This window comes from Phoca vitulina, unplaced genomic scaffold, assembly GCF_004348235.1.
Source record: "Phoca vitulina isolate PV1807 unplaced genomic scaffold, GSC_HSeal_1.0 scaffold7, whole genome shotgun sequence".
In the NCBI taxonomy this organism is placed as follows: Eukaryota; Metazoa; Chordata; class Mammalia; order Carnivora; family Phocidae; genus Phoca; species Phoca vitulina.
Window position 1 is genome coordinate 1,322,951 of NW_022589710.1, and position 21,967 is coordinate 1,344,917.

General features: G+C 52.6%; 1 protein-coding gene and 1 long non-coding RNA gene across 2 annotated transcripts; both read left to right on the forward strand.

Moving 5' to 3' along the window:
• The first annotated feature begins 3,597 nt into the window (after positions 1–3,597).
• Positions 3,598–10,686, forward strand: DHRS2 (dehydrogenase/reductase 2). The gene is given in 10 exon segments (XM_032404528.1): positions 3,598–3,629; positions 3,769–4,059; positions 4,230–4,407; positions 4,945–5,046; positions 8,038–8,108; positions 9,143–9,194; positions 9,900–9,933; positions 9,936–10,033; positions 10,287–10,342; positions 10,575–10,686. Coding segments are annotated over 10 exon segments (1,026 nt in total).
• A 1,653-nt stretch (positions 10,687–12,339) lies between these two features.
• Positions 12,340–17,205, forward strand: LOC116632594. Its single transcript, XR_004299475.1, has 3 exons — positions 12,340–12,434; positions 16,336–16,404; positions 16,910–17,205. It is a non-coding gene; the product is annotated as an uncharacterized LOC116632594 (long non-coding RNA).
• Positions 17,206–21,967: the final 4,762 nt, after the last annotated feature.

The window sequence follows — 21,967 nt, forward strand, 5'->3', positions numbered from 1 at the left end:
TTCGGCCTGCCACTAACAATCCGTAGTGACAATGGACCGCATTTGTGGCAGACCTTGTACAGGTCTTGACCAAATCCCTCAACATCACCTGGAGACTCCACACCGCTTACCGGCCCCAAAGTTCAGGGAAAGTAGAGCGAATGAATCGCACCCTCAAGGGAACCTTAGCAAAGTTTTGTCAGGAGACTAACCTCCCATGGCCGGATCTGCTACCCCAGCCCTCCTGTGTGCTCGCTGCATGCCTGGGACATTCGGTTTCTCCCCATTCGAATTAATATATGGACGGCCACCCCCGTGCTTGGGACGCCTTCCAGGAAACTTGCATCAGGTTGGAGATAAAGGGATAAAGGAAAAGCTTCAGGCCCTGGGGACCACCCTAAATAAATTACAAAAGTACACCTTTGAGAGGACTCCAATCTCCTTAGGGTCTCAGGTACACTCCTTCCAGACAGGGGACTCAGTTTGGGTTAAAGACTGGAAGAAAGAAGAAAGCTCATCATTCGGATGAGGAGCCACACCAGTGGAGAGTCCAGCCAGACTTCACGCACCCACTCCGGCTTCACCTTCGATGAGACCCCACCGACTGATGGACACCTGCTTACCGTGGTCCCTGGCTCTCATCGGCATGATTTCCCTCACGTTGGAAGTTGGACTCTACACTGTTGCCCCTCCTGACTGGACTTTCCCCCAGAGGCTTCTACCTAAGGTCATAGATCCCACTTTTACTGGCTCTCTGCTGTCTACTCCTGAGCGCATTTCACCGTGGTTTTCCTGGCCCCAGTCAGTCTTGGTCTTCTGCTACCTGGTGTGCTGTTAAGTTTATGATTAAGTCCGTGTTCACCCCAAGCCTTGTAGTCAACCCTCAGAGTCAAACAGAATCATGCCCTCTAAACTAGGTGTTTAAAGGGGCATCAAAGGGGGGAATGATAAGGAAAATCTGTGTCCTAAGATGGCCGACCGAGCCAGCGAGAGAGTCCCAGTCCTTGCCCCGGGGCTCTTCCAGGTTCTTCTCCCTGCTCCGCTTCGTGCATGCGCCAGACGTGCCAAGTATGTGGAAGTAGAAGTGTATAAATTGCCCCCTTTGTGCTCGGAGACCTTTGGAGACCACTCTTCTCTGAGCCCCCCCCCCAGTGTTAAATAAACCTCCTATCCTCCAAGATCTCCGGGTGCCGCTTGGTTCTTCCGTCAGGCGATCCAGCCCAGGTTCTGTAACAGGTACATGCAGCATTCTGCAGACTATTACTCAGGCAACAAGTCCTCTTCTTTCCCCCAGGCTACTCCCAGCTGTGGGGGAGGCCTTTTCTCATCACCACCTTTCATAGTTCTAGGACTGTAAATTCCACAAATCCTTGAGTTTTTCAGGAAGAATCACAGGGCCTGAAACCCAGCCTGCCGCCTACCCACATCCTCACACTCAGCTGCAGACTCCACAGAGGAAGGGCTCCTGACCTGCGCTCAGGAACCACAAGAGCACAGCCAGGTAAGGCTGGGGCAGGGACAGTGTGGCCCACGGTAGGGCTGTGTAGCTCGGGGGTCCGTGACACTGGACCTGCCCACCTTTGCCTTTTAAAATTTTTGTGCTGATGCTTCTTTCTCCCTGGCTCTGTGTGCAGCTGACTTTACTTCTTCTCTGACTCTCCTAACAAAGCTCTTGGGGGCTGTCAGAGCCCGTAGGGCCCCTCAGCTCAGCGCCTCATGTTACCGAGGTGCACATGGAGCCAGAGGGGGGAACAGACTTGCCCGAATCCCACACCTTCTGTGGACATCTCCCTAGTCTCTCGTTCCTGATTTTCAGTTTCTCACTATTGCATGTCTCTCCCCTAATCTTTGTTTTCTTTGCTTTTGCCTTTTCTTTTCTCTTTGGTGAAGGCCATACACCTCCAAGATAGGACTAGTTTGAGGGTGTGTCCACTTGGCTTCCCCACCTCCATTTCTGGGCATCTAAACTGCTCAGCATGGTAAGGGGAATCAGAATGGGCAGTGCCAGGCTCAGAGACCACTCTGAGCTCCCAGGACCTGTGGTCAACTCGGGCCTAGCTGGCCCAGCTGACTACTCCAGAGAAAAGCAGAAGTGGGAATGAGGGCTGAGTGAGTGAGAGCCTGGGCCCTTAGAAGCTGCTGAGTCTCAGGCCCTGGGAAAGTGGGACCACGGGAGACAGATGAGGCCTGATTAGTCTCTCTGCATGCTACCTGCAATAGGCCAGAGCTGCTTTTCCCTACAAGTAGGACAGCTGTCCTGCAAACCACCTCACGGCAAGGTTAGCAAGGAGCAGGACTTGGTAAGAACCGTTGTAGACCACAGAGGGAACAGCCATAGACTTGCTGAGATGGGACCAGCTTCTCAGAGGTGCCATAACTCTGGTCTTCCAGCAGGGGGCAGCCCATCCTGACAAAAAGCGATTCCTCTTTTTCCTGCTGCCCTCCCAGCCAAGGAGACCAATTCCCCTGACACTTGACAGGGTTAATCTGGGCTCACGGCTTGGGGAAGAGAAGTCCCCCAGGGGCCATAACAGTGTTTAGAATCTGGTGTCCTGTTTAGGGAAGGTAGAACAGTCAGAAGCTGAAGCCCCTCATCCCCTCAAATTGAAAGGCTGTAAATATGACCTTGCAGAAAGGAGAGACAGCATGAGAGAGAATGAGCAGAGTGACAGCAGCTAGGACAAAAAGGTGAGGAGGTCTAGGACCTGCAAAGAGTAACTTTGGAAATATGGTATCAGGAGAGACATAAATTTGAAACCAAGGCTGTCTCTCTTAAGGCAGAGCATTTGGTTACCTTCATCATGACATGGATACAGCTTGATATTTTATCTGAAATTTCTCCATAATTCCTGAGCAGCACCCATTCGCTGATCATTATAGATACCGACCCCTAACTCAAGCGAACTGGGTTACATAAGGGTTGGTTGCTAAGGAACAAGGGAGATGCAGTAGGTATGACAAGGGTTGCTTAGTAACGAGGAGTCCCTTGGCGTTGGAGTGGCCAAAGCAGGTCCGGAACTGATGGGGGTCTGTGGACAGTCAGCCCCCACCAGAGCCTCCTGAAAATGCATGTCTGCTGGCCCCTCAGTCCAGAGCTACCAGAGCTTGCATCTCTTCAGCTTCGCGGCACTATCCTGCATGAAAAGTACATCCCAAGTCCCCGAGCGCCCTTGCTGCAACCATTCCTTCCCACCTGCCTCCGCAGGAAACAGATCAGACTCCTAGATTCAGGACCCTGCAGGGAAACTCCCACTGCAGGAGGCAGAAGCCTCTGGGCTCACGGTGATGTGGAGCTGGGAAATTTGGGGTCTAGGTGAAAGAGGGTCCCCTACGCAAGCATCTCCGATGTGTTTCCAGTTCGTCGGAAAGTGTCTGCATATCTGAGTCTCCCACGCAGGGTCCTCCCCTTGCCTCCACACCTGCGCACACCTACAACGGCCTACCCCTTTCCTTCCAGAGGGTGTCCGGGGGGCCTGGGTCTGCACCCTGGCTCAGGCTCCTCCCAGCCTCCACTCAGTGAGCTTCACTTCAGCACAGCCTGGCAAGGACAGCATGCAGGCATTCAGAACCTGGGTCTGCTCTCTGACATGTTGCAAGCGCTCAGTGCTTGCTCAGGGGATGAATGGGAAACTCATCCTGTCTACTGAATGGTGGGTCTCACATTCCAATTTGCCTCTTCCATAGTATATGTGCTGCCGAAGCGAGCACTTGCCTCTTCCATAAATAGAGAATTTTCATAGAGAGTTTTCCTGACCCGAGGCTCAGGTGTTTAAAATTCACCCTGACCAGCTCTACTCGCTCTGGCTCTCGGCTGCTGGCCTTGTCTGTCTGCAGGAGCAGAGGTAGATTACCATCGTTACTATGGCATCTGTCATGGGTGAAGTTGATTTTTTCCTCCAGGGCCAAGTTCAGCAGGAAGCAGAAAAAGGCACTGGCAGGCATATTCCAGGCAGTGACCTCGGTCCGCAGGCACCTGTTTCATTCCCGTGCTGGGCTCTCTTTGCACCTGAGCAGCACTGGGATAGACCAAAAGTGTGTCCTGGCCAATCAGGTAGCGGCGGTCATCGGGTCCACTGAGGGGTAAGTGCCCTGATTGCCCTATGGGTCTTGACCCCTCCCCAGGACTCTTGCTTCCACAGAGACCTGGGGCTCCTAGATCAAGACACAGCCTTGTTGATTTCCAGGGCTGGGTCGAGGGACAGTGGTGGCAGGGGGCTGAGGCTGTCTTGTTCCCTCCATCTCTGCCACAGGATCGGCTTCGCCATCGTGCGGCGCCTGGCCCAGGACGGGGCCCATGTGGTCATCAGCAGCCGGAAGCAGCAGAACGTGGACCGGGCAGTGGCCATGCTGCAGGGGGAGGGGCTGAGCGTGGCGGGCACCGTGTGCCACGTGGGGAAGGCCGAGGACCGGAAGCGACTGGTGGCCATGGTGAGGGGCCACAGGGGTGGAAGGGCGCAGGGAGGAGAATGCGTAGGGCCTTTCCCATGCTGCTCAGCCCTGGGTGGGGCCGGGACCGGGATAGGGGCTGGGAGGCCCTAGAACACGTCTCGAAACCAGGATTGCTCAAGGTCTACCTGGGCAGACGTCATTGTCCACACTGGCTTTCTGGAAAGTGGCTTGTTCATGAGAGGACCCTCGCTTCCATCCTACACCCTGGAGAACTGTGGTTGAGGAGGAATCTAGAGGGATTCCCCATCCAAACCCACGGACGAATTCCTAGAGGAGACAGACCCTCCTCCCCTGAGGCCCTCAGCGCGGCAAAGCCTGTCCTTGGGCCTGTCCCGCGCTCCTGCCTTCACTGGAGTTTGGTTCTCACACCAGCTGTGTGGCCATTCCTGGTTGAGACAGGATCTGATTTGCAAGCTCTGCCTCAATGCGCTGTGCACCTGGCAGCAGCTCTGGGAGGGCGAGGCCTCCTCAGGCCATCTCCACACTTACGGCCCTGCGTGTCACCCTTCCACCCAGGTCCTGGAGCACTATGGGGGCCTGGACTTTTAGGTGTGCAATGCAGGTGTCAACCCCCTGGTGGGAAGCACCCTGAAGGCCAGTGAGGAGGTATGGGACAAGGTGAGAGGCCACTGAGGGGGGCTGGCTGAGGGGTCTAAGGTGCTCTCCCATTGAGACTCGACTCCCCCCACCCAAAGCGACTGTAAAAACAGGCACTGACCACTCCTCCCCTGGAATGTGCCGTGATGCTACTTTCCAATTTGTGTGCTTCAAAGCGGGTTCCTACATTCTTTCTGCTTTCTTTTCTCTTCCTGTCCCTTTTGCATTTATTCATTCAGCAAATATTTACTGAGGGTTTGCTATGTGCCAGGCACTGTTCCAGGCTCTGGGGATACGGCTGTGGGAGTAGGTCTCTGCTCTTGGTGAGAGTCAAGAATAGTGAGGGTTCTGCTCTTTGTCAACAGTAGACATATTTTACATCCTTTGGTGATGTTGCTCCTCTTTGGGGACACGTACCTGCTGCTGAGATTCTCTACACTTCCAAGAGGAGGGTTCCTCACTGTCCCTCAGAGGAACCTGATACACCTGTCAGGCCTGGACCCAGCCATCAGCTTTCCATGACATTCCAACCCACTGCATGCGGCTTGATGATCCTGCCACCTGGTCCATGGGGTCCTGAAGGGACCTTGTAAAATGTCTTGAGGTCCACCTTGGGCTTTGTTATTCTAGGATTTATGTTATGTTTTTATTTATTTTATATATTTATTTTTATATTTATTTATTTATATTTTTAATATTTATTTTATATTTTCTATGATTTATGTTATGTTATGATCTTATGTTATTCTGTGTTTTCTATTCTATGACTCCTGTGTTTGGTTCCTGAGTCCCTCTGACAGACAAGATGGACTGCAGTGAAATCATCTTCCTGCTGTTGATAGCCTCCCCCTCCACCCCAAGCACTGGCCAGAGCATTTCCTTCTGCCTTCCCCAGGCCTCTGCGCCGTGTAGACTGTGTTCTCAGGCCGCCGCCTCCTGTGTATCTGCCTGGCTGGATGCCCTTCCCTCCATCCTCAGAGATGACCTGAAATCTGAGCTCCCTGCAGCCGCTGCTAGCAGCCTCCCCAAGCTCCTTGGCTTCCTTAATGCCTCTGAAGGATCATTTGTGATTAGGTAGCTGGGATTTCATTGCTGACAGTGTCCTATCCCTCCTGAATCATTTTCCCTTTTAGTGTCTTAGTTCATGGGATCATGACTCTTTTACTTGGAACACGTTTGAAATCTTCCCCTCCCGAAGCTGAGCTCACTCCCCCACAGCCCGGCCTTACTTTCTCCACGGCCACCCTATTCTCTGAGGTCTTACTGGTCCACAAGCAGTCTGCACCACTGGGTAGGAGTCGTCCCCGATCACATCTGCCACCACCTCACAAGTCTGAAATTTACCTGATGCTCCGCTTTCTCTGAATGCAGTTTTCAGGAGGTCTCCTGGGAGTTAGTTCCTTCTTGCTCACATTAGCACTGGGCCAGTTTGAGCACCTCTCCAGGTAGACCCCCATTTCTCCAGCTGGTTGGGAAATCTCCCATCTCCTCTTCCACCACTTTTCCTCCATCCTCCTCCTGCCTGAGGACTCCCCAGCATCCAACCTCCTCAGGCCACAATCTCTACTCAGGACTTTGTGGCACCCAGAGCTACTCTACCTGCTTTTCTAATAGGGCAGTCCTCTTAAGCGAGCAAGGGACTCACCTTTTCCTTGGTTCATGTTTGGCTGCTGAGTCTAGGAGGGGCCTTGTCGGAGCCCATCCCCCAGCCTGACACACATGGAGCTTAGAGCAGACATTGGTGGGATGGTGAGGCTCTATTTTGAGCAGAAAATGACCAGGAAGTCCCTTAGTCTAACCCTCAGTTCCTTCTTATTGGGGACCTCATGCCGGGCCCGCCTTTGGACAATCTGAGCCATTTCTTACAGTCCTGGGGGTCATCCCCAACACTGGCAACCTTTCATCATGTGGGCCTCAGCAGCTCTCCATCGAAGCCTTTCCCCTGCCCTCATCCAGGAGGATGGCTGGGTGCGGGATGAAGATGTTGCACATGTACAGTCTCATTCCCTAGAGACCGAGGACACACTGACCTCACTCAAGATGGTGCCCCACAGGAGGGATCCTGGTGCCACTTTAGTCCCAGCGGGCTCTCTGTCCTACCCCCAGCTCAGTCTCTGCCTCTTCTCCTGCCAGTTCCTCTCTTACTTTTCCTCCATCCCCAGTCCCACCAGACCGAGTTCCCAGACAGCAGGTCAGGGACCCTCACGTCTGAGGCCAGATCCAGGTTTTAGTTGCAGGCAGGACCAACGTGGGCAGCTCACTCCCAGGATGGCAGTTCTCTGTTGTGTCTCCCTCTTTGTGATGGCCGTAGGAAAGCTCAAGAGCCATGTCTGCAGGAACAGGCATGCATGTAGGCCCTCATAGCTGGCATTTTTGTGAATGAATAATAGAATAATGCTCAGTCCTTACCACATGCTGTGAACCGTGGGCACCAACTTTCCCCTTGCTTTTGCTTATCTTTCTACGCTTATTTTTCCTGTTCTCCATTTCTTCACAGATAATACCTGTTTGATTTGTTTATGCTGTTGTACCATGAGAATGCCTTAAATTCTATTGGGACAAGACAAGGACACAAACAAGTCGAAACACAGACAAAGACAACTCTTCCAGAAATCTCCTTGCCTCCCAGCACCTCCTTTCCCCTCCATCTGTTCTACTTTCGGTCTTTTTCCGAAGCAGGGGCCTCTGCTTAGAGCTTCTGTCTGCATGACCAGCACGTGGTCCATTTTTCTTGAAAAGGCCTGAACATTTCCCTCCTTCACCCCAGTCCGGAATAGTTCACGTTTTCAGGGCTCTGCTCACAGACCTGTCACTTAGCCTGGCTGCCTGTTAAACCATTAGCAAGTGGGAAACTCCTCTTGTCCTGATCAGAAGGGAAATGAATCTCAGACCTGCAGGCATGTGGGTTTGCTGCACAAATGATCGGACTCCAAGTGTCTTATGGTAACAGGCCCTGGGCTGAGGGCTGACCATGTCTCTCTGCCCTCCCTCCTGCCTCTGCTCTGATTTCAGATCCTGGACGTGAATGTGAAGTCCCCGGCCCTGCTGCTGAGCCAGCTGCTGCCCCACATGGAGAACAGGGGGTAGGTTGCAGGGTGGGGGTAGGGACTGGTGGGGAGCCACCCGAGAATGGAGTCTGGAGAACACAGGGGCCCAGCTGGGAAGGGAGGACAAAAGAGGTGTCCCTGGGGTCTCCCCCTCCCACTCCCTCTGTCCTGCCTCACCCTTTGTACAGCCACAGCTTCTGAATCCTGACTGCAGGATGACGGTGATGTTCCTGGGGCTCAGGTGTGCTCTCATTGGCCTTGACATCAGCTCCTTAGCCTCATGGGCAGGTCATTCTCACCCTCCTCTACTCCAGTTCTCTCACTGCCGGACAATGCCTTTTCACCAGTTTACAATGTGTGACAGGGTCTGCCCCGTTGCTCCCCGTGGGGAGAAGCCCATCCCAGGCCCCTCCTCCCTCCCTGCTTCTCAGCCTCCAGGGAGCCTGCCTGGTGTTCCAGATCCTGCATATTTGACTGCACTCCATACTTAGCCTCAGGGCTCTCGTGTCAGGGACTTAGGCCACCACGTCCCTCAGGCCATAGCTGCTCCTCAGGCTCCTCCGTGCAGGCGTCCCCTTTAGGAACTGGCCCAGGAGTGGGTGGGTTAGAAGAAAAAGTTACTGACTCTCATTTCTTTTCTCCTCCTGTCCCATCTGCTTCTCAGAGGTGGCCCACCAATAGGCATTCACTGTCGGTGCTGGGGGCCTCCTCACCAAGCCCACTCTGCCCCCTTCCCCAAGCAGCTGGCTTTCTGCTCCTCACTTCCCCCAGGAGAGGCAGCGAGTGTCATAGTTTGGAGTGTGGGCAAAGGGTCAGAGAGATGGGGTTGGAGTCCCGGGTCCACCACTCCTGGCTCTGCGGCTAAACCCTGCTGAGCCTCTGTTCGCTCAGCTCTGAAAGGGGGCTACTAACGGGAGCCGTGCTGCTGCCGTGAGGATTGCGTTATTCCATGACTAGAGTCATTACAGTGGTATCATTCTGATTTCTGTATCTTTTTAAAATAATAGTAGCACCTCAATCCATGGTAAGTGATTGGTTTCCTGTCTCCTCTTGTGTCTGTCTCCTCTCAGGACAGGGGCGGTCGTCCTGGTCTCCTCCATTGCAGCCTATATACCACATGTGGTGAGTGCTTGCTCGGGTGCTCCTGGTAGGATTAGAGGAAGGGGTCCCCAGAACGCCACAGGGACAATGCCCGGGACAGATCCCCACCTCACTCCCGCTGCCCTAGGTTGAGCTGATGCCCTGTGGCCGCTGGGTGCCTCAGATCCAGCTTCTGCTCTCAGACCAGGCTGGGGAGAGTGTGTCTGAGCTCTGCGCTTAGGCCAGGGCTGGGATTATCTGTAGCTGAGAAATCCAACTGATACTTTCCTCTGCTTCCTCAGATCCTTTTATTTTTTTTTTTCAAGATTTATTTATTTGAGAGGGAAAGGCGTGCCTGGGTGGCTCAGTCGTTAAGTGTCTGCCTTCGGCTCAGGTCATGATCCCAGGGTCCTGGGATCAAGCCCTGCATCGGGCTCCCTGCTCCGCAGGAAGCCTGCTTCTCCCTCTCCCACTCCCCCTGCTTGTGTTCCCTCTCTCGCTGTGTCTCTCTGTCAAATAAATAAATAAAATCTTCAAAAAAAAGAAAAAAGGAGAGGGAAAGATTCCCAAGCAGAATCCCTGCTGAGCGCCAAGCCATGGATAATGCGGGCTCAATGGTGGGGCTCCATCTCATGACCCTGCGGCCATGACCTGAGCAGAAATCAAGAGTCAAATGCTTAACTGACTGAGCCACCCAGGCGCCCCTGCTTTCCCATATCCTAATCATTGTCTTGATTCCCTTCCCAGAAACTGGGTCCGTATAATGTCAGTAAGACGGCCATGCGGGCCTCACCAGGACGCTGTCATTGGAGCTGGCCCCCAAGGGCATCCAGGTGAACTGCCTAGTTCCAGGAGTAATCGAGACCAACTTCAGCCAAGTGGTGAGGACCAGGGCGTATCCCCCATTTCCCAGCCCGGCTCAGTGGAAACCTCCCCAATGACTAAGGGATAAGCCTCAGATTAGCATCCCTAACAGCTGAGGTCCTCGTTGTCCTTCGAATTCAGCCATGACTCAGCCCATCACCCCTGAGAAAGGCAAATCTGCCATGGGTGCTCTGTCACAGGATCATCTGGGGCCCTGCCCATCTCCTTGTTTTAGCAGCCCTGACTCTCTCACATCTTCCCTTTGCCCAGTTACACAAGGATGAGGTTTTCTGGAATGATTTCAAGAAAGAGCACCAGCTGCAGAGGCAAGTGGGATGTGGAGCCTTGGTAATCTGGGTACAGCTGGGGATGGGTGGCTGGTCTGTCTCACGGGGCGACCCCTCCCTGTGTACTGGCCATTCCTTTAGCTGAAGTCTGGGTTCCAGAGCCCTGCAGGGTGCAAGTGGCCCGGCTGAATCCGCCCTGTCCCTCCTTGGAGTCCACTCCCACCGGAGCAGCAGAGCCTGAGATCCCTGACACGTGTTCTGTCCTGTGCAGGTTAGGGAAGCCTGACGACTGTGCCGGGATTGTGTCCTTCCTGTGCTCTCTGGATGCCGGCTACATCACCGGCGAGAACATTGTGGTGGCCGGCTTCTCCCCTCGGCTCTGACGGGGCTGAGGGGGCCCTGAGCTCTGGGTCTGGGCTTAGGAGCCTGGGGACGGGTGGGCTGGGAGATCATTAAGGTCAGGGGGGTAAAGTCTGAAGCTCTGCCAGACAAGCAATCTAGGGGCTTGTTCATGCCAGGCTTGAGGCAGAACCCCCCCAGTGTTCTCATCTGTTGATTCTGCTGTTGATTCAGCTGCTGTGATCCAACCAACATGTGGGTTCTTGATGTGGGGCTGTGGAGCCGACTGAGTTCACGGGGCTGGCACTTTGGAGGAACCATAAAGGACAGGAGCAGACTTGGGCCCGTGAAGGATCCGGCTCCTTCTCTCTGCCACTTGTGCTCTAAACATTTCTTTCCTAAAATAAACCCCAATTTCTCCTCAAGCCTGGAAACTCCTGGTAAGGGGAGAGCCAAGGGGAATAAGGCTGAAGACAGGCCTCTCCTGTCTCCTGCCTTCTGCTGCCCTGAGCCCATTCATGGACCCATGGTGGCGGCCTGTGGGTGTTCAGAGGGCTCTGCTCCATTCTCTGAGTGGGCTGTGGAGGCTAAGCAAGGTGGGAGGGGGTGGGAGGATTCTGGGATTTCCCCCTGGGGTTCTGTGGGCTAGTGGTTCTTCATGTTTTCTGGGCCACACCCTTTGAGTCCCTGACGAAATCCCCCCCCCCAGTCTTGCAACTTCTAATTCACACAATAGAGAGAAGTCAGTGTGAAGTTCTCCTTAAGGTTGTCTCCTCTTGGTAAAGGCCCTTTCTATTGTCCTGAGGCATGTTCGAGGGCGCAGTCCCTGGCCCAGCTTTTTCTTATTTATTTTCCAGACCACTCTGGCAGTGGGTCCCTCGTCCCGCTGAACATCTCTGGCTGTGTCTGCCCAGGCCTCCCTGTGGGGGCTGGACTCATGGCTGGGAGGGCAGCTTGAGGGTCCTGGTGCTGCGCTGGAGAAGAAGGGGTCGTCCCAGAGTGGCCGGAGGCAGTGTAGTGGGCTGGAGGTTCTGTGGAGGCTGGGATCTGTGCGGGTGAGGTGAGCACCAACATGGCTGAATGCCCAGGGCTATGCTTGGCACATCTGACTCTACCGTGAAGATCTCGCACCACATTTTACCAAGATGAACTGCCTTCCATCTAAAGCAAATGGTTCCCTTGGCAATTGAACAGCAGGGGAAACATTAGCTGAATACCAGGATAAATGAAAGACTGGGAATCGGATGGAAATGGAGGAAAAGAGCGATCAGGAGATGACAGCCACAGGTGCCCTTGGGCTTCCTCACCTGTGGGGCTGGGACACTGTGTGGGGGGCTGAAGTTGCCGGTCTGGGTTGTTGTGTGCCCTGGGTGGCTGGATTCAAGTTTAGAGTTCTGCCCCTTTAGCCCTTGAAGGCCAAAAGATGCTGTCCTCCATGCAGGGAGGGTCCCCATGAATCCCAGTGGGTAAAATGACTTCCTTTGCTGATCATTTTTTTAAAAATAACATGTTTAAAAAAAAAAATTTTTTTTTAAGATTTCACTTATTTATTTGACAGAGAGAGAGAGAGCACAAACACAAGGTAGGGGAGCGGCAGGCAGAAGGAGAGGGAGAAGCAGGCTCCCCGCTGACCAAGGAGCCCAATGTGGGACTTGATCCCAGGACCCTGGGATCATTATGACCTGAGCCGAAGGCAGACGCTTAACCGACTGAGCCACTCAAGCATCCCCTTTTGCCGATCATTTTAACGAGGACCTTTGATGTTTCCTAATGGCTGCCTGCTCCAGAGAAGGTAATTTGTGTAGATACGTGCAGCTTGTGTAGATATGTACAGGAAGGTAATGCTGAGCTTTGAATCCAAGTCTGTCGGCCACTTGCCATGACAAAGTGATGGCCAGGGCTCTGTCAGCCTGATTCTCTCCGGCATGTCTGTCTTACTTTGGTTTCTCTTGTAAGTAGAGCCTAAGACAAGAGCTTTCAGACAGGAGATCTGAGGGAGCAGGAGTGAGGGGGTGAGCAGGAAAGGAAGGGTTGGTTAGGGAGGGTGCCACTGCATGCCACAGCTCCCCGAATCTCCCAAGGAGAGCACAGAGCGTCTCTCAGGCATGCGTGTCCCCCCTAAAGATGGCAGGTGGAGCGTTAATCCATGCCCTCTCATCTCCCAGCCACCAAGGGCTGCCCCTGGGGATTATTAACTGCCCCACACTTCCAGTCAAAGAGGAAGAAGCCAGCCAAAGTGCAGTGAGTCAGACCCATCAGAAATGACCCACCCCCCCAACCACATCAGAAGTCTGTCAGATGACGGCAAGAGGGTGTGAGTCAGGGCACCCAAAGTGTCCCATACAAGGTCTCTAGGACCATCCAAGGTCTCATATTTGCTTAAGGGACGAAACTCTCAACCCATTGCTCCTGTGAGGCCCCAGAGAGAAACACAATCTCTCCTCTTCCCCAAATAACAATTAATCCACTTGTCCCAAGGGACGGCCTTCAGAAATTTTCACTGGAGGCTTTCAAGCTGCCATATCTCAAATCTCCAGTTACTGGTTTGAGTGGTTCATGTGGCTGTCCCACAGCGTTTCCAGAAGATCAAAGAGATAGGGAAGCAGGAAAGGAAGATCAGAGAGGAAACTCTTAATAAACTAATCACACACCAAAAGAGCTGTGGCCTCTCAACAACTTAATGTTCTACTTGTTAAAAAATGAAAATTTAAAATGCAACACTCAATGCCATTAAATTTACATATTAACTTTAAAACTCCCCTTACTTCTCTGTAAAAATCAGGACGGTTTTAGAATGTGAGGTCCTGGGAGGGAAGGAATCCAGGGCCTCCTTTTGTCCCATTTCTCGTGACCCAGCTTCTGGAGACAATTGACAAAAGATGCTGGTGTAAGGATGGGTCCTTGGTGACCTGAAGCACCGCAGGTGTGGGAATGAGACGTGGGGCTTTGGAGTTTATTGAATGGATACCTCAGCAGCCAGCCCAACTGGAACACCAGGCATTTGGGGGTCTTGAATGTCCTGGGTCAGATTTTACCAAGAAGATGACTATCTTCCATCCAAAGCAAATGGCCCCCTTGGCCAATTTAAACAGCTTACAGACAACACTGTTAGCCCACATCTGGAGAATTTCTTTCAACGGGCAGAAGGAGGGAGTATGGGATGCCAAGCAAAAGAAACCATCACCCCCACCGCCTAACTTTGAAACAGACCCCAGCAGCCCACATCAGATGGAGCCATTTCCAGAATTCTCTTCTACCTCCTTTCTTCTTTTCACTGTCCTCCTGAAGTTTATCAGCTAATTCCATGTCAAATCTTTCAGGGAGGCTCAGTGCCCCTCCTGTCTTGCTTCATTTGCTGGGGGTTAAGAACTGATGCCGGTGTGGGGAGGTGTAGCCCTCTGAGTGTCCATAAGATCTAAACCCACTTGCTTGTCATGGAGGCTGTTTCTCTGGCCAGATCTGCTGGCTTGTCTCCAGTGCACCTGGTCTCCTGCCTTTACCAGAAGAGGTTGAAATCAGCTCATCACCTGCCTTGGGAGCAGTTATGCCTCAGAATCAAGGAAAAGATCATACAAAAGATCTGGTTTACTCCCACCTTCTCTCTCTCCTGCCATTTTACAGATGAGGCAACTGAAGGCCATGGAGGGGAAGGGGCTTGATCATGAGGTGGGCTGGTAGGAGACATGGTCCAGAAACTAGGTCCCCTGACCCTCAGTCTGAGCTTGTCATGAGAAAGTCCTGTGCCAGGTTCATTTGGCCCATTACCCGCCACACTGATGATCCCCTAAGAAGTTCTCTTTTCCAGGGCAGGAGCTTCTGGATTTGAACAGGGCATGCTGTGGATTGAAAGTCTATGTACCCCAAAAATTCATATATTGAAACCCAAATCCCCAATAGGATGGCCTTTGGAGATGGGACCTTTGTAATTTGGTTTTGATGAGGACATGAGAGTGGGGCCTTCATGATGGAATGAGTGCTCTTAGAAAAGCGACATGACATCTCTCTCTCTCCACCATGTGAGGATACAGTGAGAAAAATGGCCATCCTCACAGACCAGGAAAAATACTCTCACCACAACCTGACTAGGCTGGCCCCCTGATCTCAGATTCTGAGCCTCCAAAACTGTGAGAAATACAGTTTGGTTTGAGTGGTTCATGTGACTGTCCCGCAGGGTTCCCAGAAGATTGAAGAGATAGGAAGGCAGGAAAGGAAGATCAGAGAGGAAACTCTTAAACTAATCACACACCAAAAGAGCTGAGGCCCTGAACAACTGAATGTTCTACTTGTTAGAAAGTACCCAGTCTCTGTTACTTTGTTATAGCAGCCCAAGCTGACCGCATCTGTGGAGCTGACCAACCTCTGCCCACGTGACCTCACTATGGTGGCGATGGGTCAGAGAGCCTGACCATCTATGCCAGCCCCCGGTGGCCCCATCCTCAGGGACCTGCCCCAGCTCAGGGGTTAGAATATATTGTATTAAAGCTTTCTGGTATCTCACAAAAAGCGATCGTTACTTAGTGTTGAATCCATATTTTTAAAAAAATTAGCTCAATTTCTATACTACTTAGGCAGTAGAGTAAAAACAACTAATTGAACTGGTATCTGTACCCTTTAGTTTGAAAAGTGCCGAGAAAGAGAGGAGCAGCCCCTGGCCGCCTGGAGCCGTCCTGGCACGATCAGCTAGCTGCCTCTTGGTGCTGACGGCCTGGCCTCCCAGCTAGGCCAGGGTGTTCCATTAGACATAAACAATTCTGGGAGATACAGACATCCGACAAGCCCACTCTGTTCCCTTGACGGATAAAGACAAAAACAAGATCATTCTGTAATCATGTCTGAACACAAATTATTGTCCAAACCACAAAAATCTGAATATCCATCCTCCATCCGGAATAACGAGTGCCGGGGCTGATTTGTCAATAGCCCCCATAACTTTGCTCTTTTCTTCTCTCCTTCTACATACTTATGATTAAGATCCCAATCATAGGGAGCACCTGGGTGGCTTAGTCGGTTAAGCGTCTGCCTTCGGCTCAGGTCATGATCCCGGGATCCTGGGATCGAGCCCCGCATCAGGCTCCCTGCTCAGCGGGAAGCCTGCTTCTCCCTCTCCCACTCCCCCTGCTTGTGTTCCCTCTCTCGCTGTCTCTCTCTCTGTCAAATAAATAAATAAAATCTTAAAAAAAAAAAAGATCCCAATCGTAGGATTACACCAGTATCCAATCCAGAGCAAAGCCTTGCCTCTGTGAATCCTCTTCAACATCACCTGACACAAGCCCAATATGATAAGTCCTTTCTAATATTCTGTTCCTGAAACGCTCCATACTTGCCCATGGGGTATGTTCTCCCTCATTTGCTAAGAGTCAGTAAACCCAATTTTGTTTGACTGCAGTGTGTTCCTGGTAGCCTTTGGCTGGAAGGTTTTGGCAGTCTGTACATTTATTTTTTCAAGTATTTTAAATGAACGTGGTAAAAAATCGAGGTACTTCAAAAGGGTGAATAGTGAAAGGTAAGTCTCTTTTTCTACCTTGAACCCTGGAGTCTGCTTCCCTTCCTCCCAGGCCATCACTGATCCCAGATAGTCTGTGCACACACAGGCAGGTATGTATATTTACCAGTTTTGGTGCTAATTGCATTTATCATTTGTCCTTCCTTTTATCCACCTGTCCACCCGGTATTTATTGTACCTGGAACTCCAGGGCAATGCTACGGAACTTTCTCAGTGAAATGATAAAGGTGACTCAAGATACCGTGTGGACCATTTTTCAGTAAGTCAAAACAGGGGAAGAAAGAACCCCATGGCTGGTGGCCTTTTAAGCAGCGGTCCCAACTTTACTGACAGAGAGGTTTATTGGTTGCTTTCGATTCTCCCTTTACTTCCAGGATGGATGGGGATACCACCTTTGATGCAGAAGCTGTAGCTTTTACAGTGATGAGGGGATGGACTGAGGGGTAGAGAGTAGGTCCTTTGGTAGAGATGGCTTTCCATCAGCTTCAGGATGAGGGCCAAATTCCTTTGTGTGGGGTACAACTCCTTGGATCCTGACCTCTGTCTCCTTTGTCCCTCTGTTCTTTAAACCACCACTTGCCCTCAGGAGCTTTACTCTTGCTGGTTGAAGGGCTCCCCGTCCCCCCGCAGGCTGCGCCCTCTCTTGTTTAAGGTCTTTGCACACACCTGCCTTTGCCAGAACCTGGCCTCCAGGGCAGCTGCTCCCATGGCACTTGCCGCAGGGCGTGTGCATTGTCGTCAGAGTGTTCTGTTTCCTCCTTCAGCCCAGAGATGGTCTTGCATCTCGGAAGCCCCAGCCTCTAGCAGGAAGCTCGGCATCCAGAAACTTCTCAACGAAGGTTTGCTGAATAACTGAATGAATGGTGAATGAAGGAAGTCCTCTTCTGGAGGCTCAGTCTGGTGTGTCTAGACCTTCCTGCTTCTGGGAACCCCTTCTCAGACCCCAAGTTCCTGGAAATGGCAGAGGCAAACCATACAAGGAAATGGTTCCTTCTAGAAAAAGCAAGATTTGCCCCCAGGGCTACTCTGGAGCTGCAGCCCTCTCTGCCTCGTGAACTCCAGAAAGGTTTGTCTTTCCTAAAGGAAGGGAAAACTCTTGGCAGAGTTTTCTAGGCCCAGAACTCAGGCTGCTTCCTTGGGATTCATCTCCCAGGTGACTTCCAGTGCCATCTGATCAGGGTCCTGTCAAAGAGAGGGGTGGGGTGAGGCACAGAGCCCCGGGGCCTTAGTGCACCAGAAGCCACCCCCACTGTCCCCAGTCACAGGAAGAGTAGCAGCTGCCGCTGACTGAGCCTTTATTCCTGCTCAAGCACGGTGCTAAGTGCTTCTTAGGAATTCTCTCTTTTAAAGATAGTAACAGCTCAAAAATTAAAAAATAAATAAATAAATAAAGATGTTATGGAACCTGGACCTCACCTGCCAAGTCTCCTGGAGTCCGGCGGGAACAGTGGAGTGGGGCCGGCCGGAGGCGACCGGGGCGGGAGACTGCCGAAAATTAGGCAGGACGCGCCTTCTCCGTTCCGATCCCTCTTTCCGTCGTCACCGCCCCACCGTTGCCCCAAACCGGTGGCAACAATGGGCCAGCGCAGTTGGGTTTCCCAGGCAGGGAACCAAATGTTACGGAACCTGGGCTGGATCGCCCAACGGAAGAACAAAGCGGCACCCAGAGATCTTGGAGGATAGGAGGTTTATTTAAGGCCGACAGGCTCAGAGAAGAGTGGTCTCCAAAGGTCTGAGGCCCCAGCACAAAGGGGGCAATTCATACACATCTACTTCCGCATACTGGGCACTCTTTTTTTTTTTTTTTTAATATTTTATTTATTTATTTGAGAGAGAGAATGAGACAGAGAGAGCATGAGAGGGTCAGAGGGAGAAGCAGACTCCCTGCCGAGCAGGGAGCCCGATGTGGGACTCGATCCCGGGACTCCAGGATCATGACCTGAGCCGAAGGCAGTCTCTTAACCAACTGAGCCACCCAGGCGCCCTGCATACTGGGCACTCTTGGCGCGTGCGCGAAGCGGGGCAGGGAGAGGAACCCGGAAGAGCCCCGAGGCAGGGGCTGAGACTCCCTTGATGGCTCCGTCGGCCATCTTAGGACACGGATTTTTCCTTATCAAAGATAGTAACAGCTCTGTGAGGCAGGGCAGTTCCTAGCCCCATTTTACCTGTGGAGAACCTGAGATTCTAGAAAAATTCAGTAACATGCCAGCGTGTGGCCTTGTCCCTTCAGCCCACCTCAGATGTCAGCCATAATGTAGGTGGACAGTTCCTGGGGAGCTCAGACTCGCCTCCAACACGCCACAAATCATCCGTTTTGTGCCCAGGCGTGTGCCCAGGGAGTCCCGAGTGCGAGTGCGGGGTGACTGCCCCGGGGCGGGGGCTGCTGCGGGGCCTGTAGGGAACCCCGTGGGAGGAGGGACAGGAGGGCATCCTACTTCCTCAGTGAGTCTGTGTGGAGTCAATTCCCACGGCCCACAGCAGAGACTGCCCTGCATCTCCCTCCCCATCCCCTCACTTCTGTGCTCCGTGATCACATCGCAAAGGATTTTCCGGTCTTGGGAAGTGAAGACAGTCACACAGTAGAAAAGTGGCGAAGCGATCCTTACTTAGTGTTGAACCGAGGTGTACCTGATGAGGGCCTTTTTGATGTGTTTTTGGGAAGTGAGAAATCCCGGGAGAAACCCAGGATCCCTAAGCGGAGAAGGGGAGGAGGAGGCCGGGCGTGGTGCTGTCGCCCCCGGCAGGCTGCTCGGGCTGCTGGCAAGGAAGCAGTGACATTGGGCGGGGACGGTAAAGTCCCCTGTGGTGACAGCACACCTCGCTTTGGGGTAGCAGAATTTTATGAGAAATCACATTCCTTGGCTTTAGAAATAGAAGTTAAAACAAAACAAACCCTTTATTGTCCCAGGGAGTCAGCAAGTGCAAAGAAATGCTTGGGAGGAAAGAAGATCCACATGGCTTCTCTCTTTTCCTTTCTAAGAGTCAAGTCCAAACTCTACTTTTGTGGCACTTGCCCTTTGAATTGGTGCCTGAAATTCCACTTAGGAGCTCATTCCTTACAATTCAACTTCTGATCTCCCTGAGAGAATATACTTTCATCTGTCATTACTCACATTCAAGTGTGAATGGGTTTCTGATCCCTGCTGTCCAGTGAGCTTGAACTATGTGGAAGCTGAGACGCGTGTTGTGAAAAGCAGGAGAGAAAGACACACACGCAAGGCAGAAATGTCTCCCCAGGACTGTAGTGGCCCAGTAGAGACGTGTTGGGTCGTTATGGAAGGTGGTGTGATCCCGCACGAGGATCTCGGGGCAGGGGAGGCACCGTTTTCATCTGTATCAGCTCACAGCTTAGCAGGCAGGAGTGGGCCCAGGGTCCTGTCAGACAGGAGAGATACTTCGAGGAGGAGCAGGGTGGGCAGGGGCGCTGGCCACGCAGCACGACCAGGTCAGGGGGTCCCCATCTCAACCACGCTCTCCTCTCCTGATCCCTGGCTCTGGAGTCGGCATCCTCCATGGCTGGAGGGTACACAGAAATGGTGGCCCCACTGTTAGAAAGCTGGGCTTCTCAAGGCTGCTGAAATGGCTAAGGAACACTGTCTCCAGGAGGGGCATCTCTCCTGACCTCCCAGGAAGAGCTAATTTCCCAGGAGGGCTCCTGAGAGTTCATTTCCAAGGCCAGCGTCTTTCCTCCCCAGATTCTTTTTATTGCCATGGAGACAGTCAGCTGCTCTGTCCAGTGAGGAGTCTGAGCCACAGACACCATGACAACCTATGGGAGTTGGAAGCACAGCTCCAAAGCACCTCACAGACCAGAGCAAGGACAGAGATCCAGGGACATTATTATTGTCACGGGCTCAGCTGATGAAAGGGGGACGGCTTGATTTTTGACTGCCTTCCCCTCGGTGAGCAGTGAGGGAGGGATGGGCAGGATGGGTGGGCCGGGGGGACTGACAGGATTGAGGTCTCGGGCTGCCAAAGACAGTCAGCTTCATTCTTTTTTTTTTTTAAGATTTTATTTATTTGACAGAAAGAGAGACACAGCGAGAGAGGGAACACAAGCAGGGGGAGTGGGAGAGGGAGAAGCAGGCTTCCTGCTGAGCAGGGAGTCCGAGGCGGGGCTCGATCCCAGGACCCTGGGATCATGACCTGAGCCGAAGGCGGATGCTTAACGACTGAGCCACCCAGGCACCCTGGCTTCATTGTTTTTCTGATTGCATGTTTTGCTTGTCCCAACCAGGCCAGCAGACATGACAAAGCCCGAGTCGGGCACATCTGTCTAGCCCTGGAGTGGCGAGTGGGGCGGGGGAGGGCAAAGTAGCACGTTCTGAGGAGATGACCCACACCTAGGGCAGCGCTTTGTTTGCAGAAATCACGCCACCCCTCCCAGGATGGCGGAGGCAAAGGACTTGCTGACAAGTTGAGGTGAACCAAATCCTGGTTCCCGGGTTGGAACATCCTGGCTTATCCAGTGGGTGAGGTTTGTTTGTGGAATGAGCCCCCCACCCCCCACCCCACCCTCCGTCTCCAGTGTTTGCCCGACTCCAGCTGGAGCCTGCCTGTCACAGGCAGATCCAGTGACCTTGGTGTTCAAGCCATGGCTGTTTACTTTGCAGAGCTGGGTCAGGAGGCTTGCCCATCTCTCCTTCCTTCCTCCCCAGCTCTCTCTCCATTCCATCAGTCCCCCAGCCCTGGGCTTCCTGACTCTCAGGCCAGTGCTCTTACTCCCACTATTCCATGGTTGGGTTATTCAGAGAAGCAGCTTCTATCTCTAGGCAGCCCTCACCCTGGAGGATGGGAAGGAACAGAGTGGTACTGAGATCTGCCTGGTCCTGGAAGGTTTTAGGGAAGTCAGAGACATGACCTTTGGCCTGATCATCCTGCTGGGGGCGATCCTCGTGAAGGCCACAGCTTAGGGGACAGCAGGTGATCTGTAAGAGCGTCCCCTAGGGCTCATCAAATGACCAAATTTTGATAATAGATGCAAGTTACATGACTTCAATTCTGGAGGGTCAACCTTTCCGTAACTTTGTTTTCTCATGTATAAAATGGGGGTAAATTTGCAGAGCTGTTAGGAGAATCACATGAATTAACGCCTGGGACTGGTTTATGGTCGATATTAGCTGTTACTATGATGTCTTAGTCCCAAGTCCTCATACAGAGCTCTTACTGTTCAGTTATTCCCTGTAGACCCCCCCAAAGCCCTGCTCAGCAGAGCGTCTGCTTGTTCCTGTCTGGGGAGCAGCCTCTGCCCCTCGTCTGTCATGTACACTGACTATCTGGGGAGTGGCAATCCCACCCCAGAGCTATTCATCCTCATCTCCCAGGGAGCCCCAGCTGGTAGGGTTTGCCCTTCAACCCGTCTGGATAAGAGAGCATCTTGCTCAGACATCTTCAAGTTGATGAGGTTCCCAGCTCACCTTTCTCTCTTGTGAGACCCCCTATCTTCCACCCACCAGGCACAGGCGCAAGCTTCCAACTGCCTACCATAGGCCGTTCATGGTCACGTTAAGGTCAGTTCTGCATTCAGAGCTCTAGTCTGACCCCTGCTGGCCTTACCTTCTCAGACATTACCTCGCTGAACACGAGAACATGCTTCCATTCCCACCAGCCCTAGGCCAACCCAATTAGCCTGCATCCACCAACAGCAGTTCGTCCAAACCAGCCCCCAGGGAATGGTTCGCACACATCACCCAGAGTGTGTCTTTGGAAGCTTCTCCATCCTGGGCCATCACCGTTTTGTGCAGCCCATCACCATAATCATGGGTTGTCTTTCTCCCCTTCCCAGGCCAAAACGTGCTCTTGGGAAGTTTTGTAAACTCATT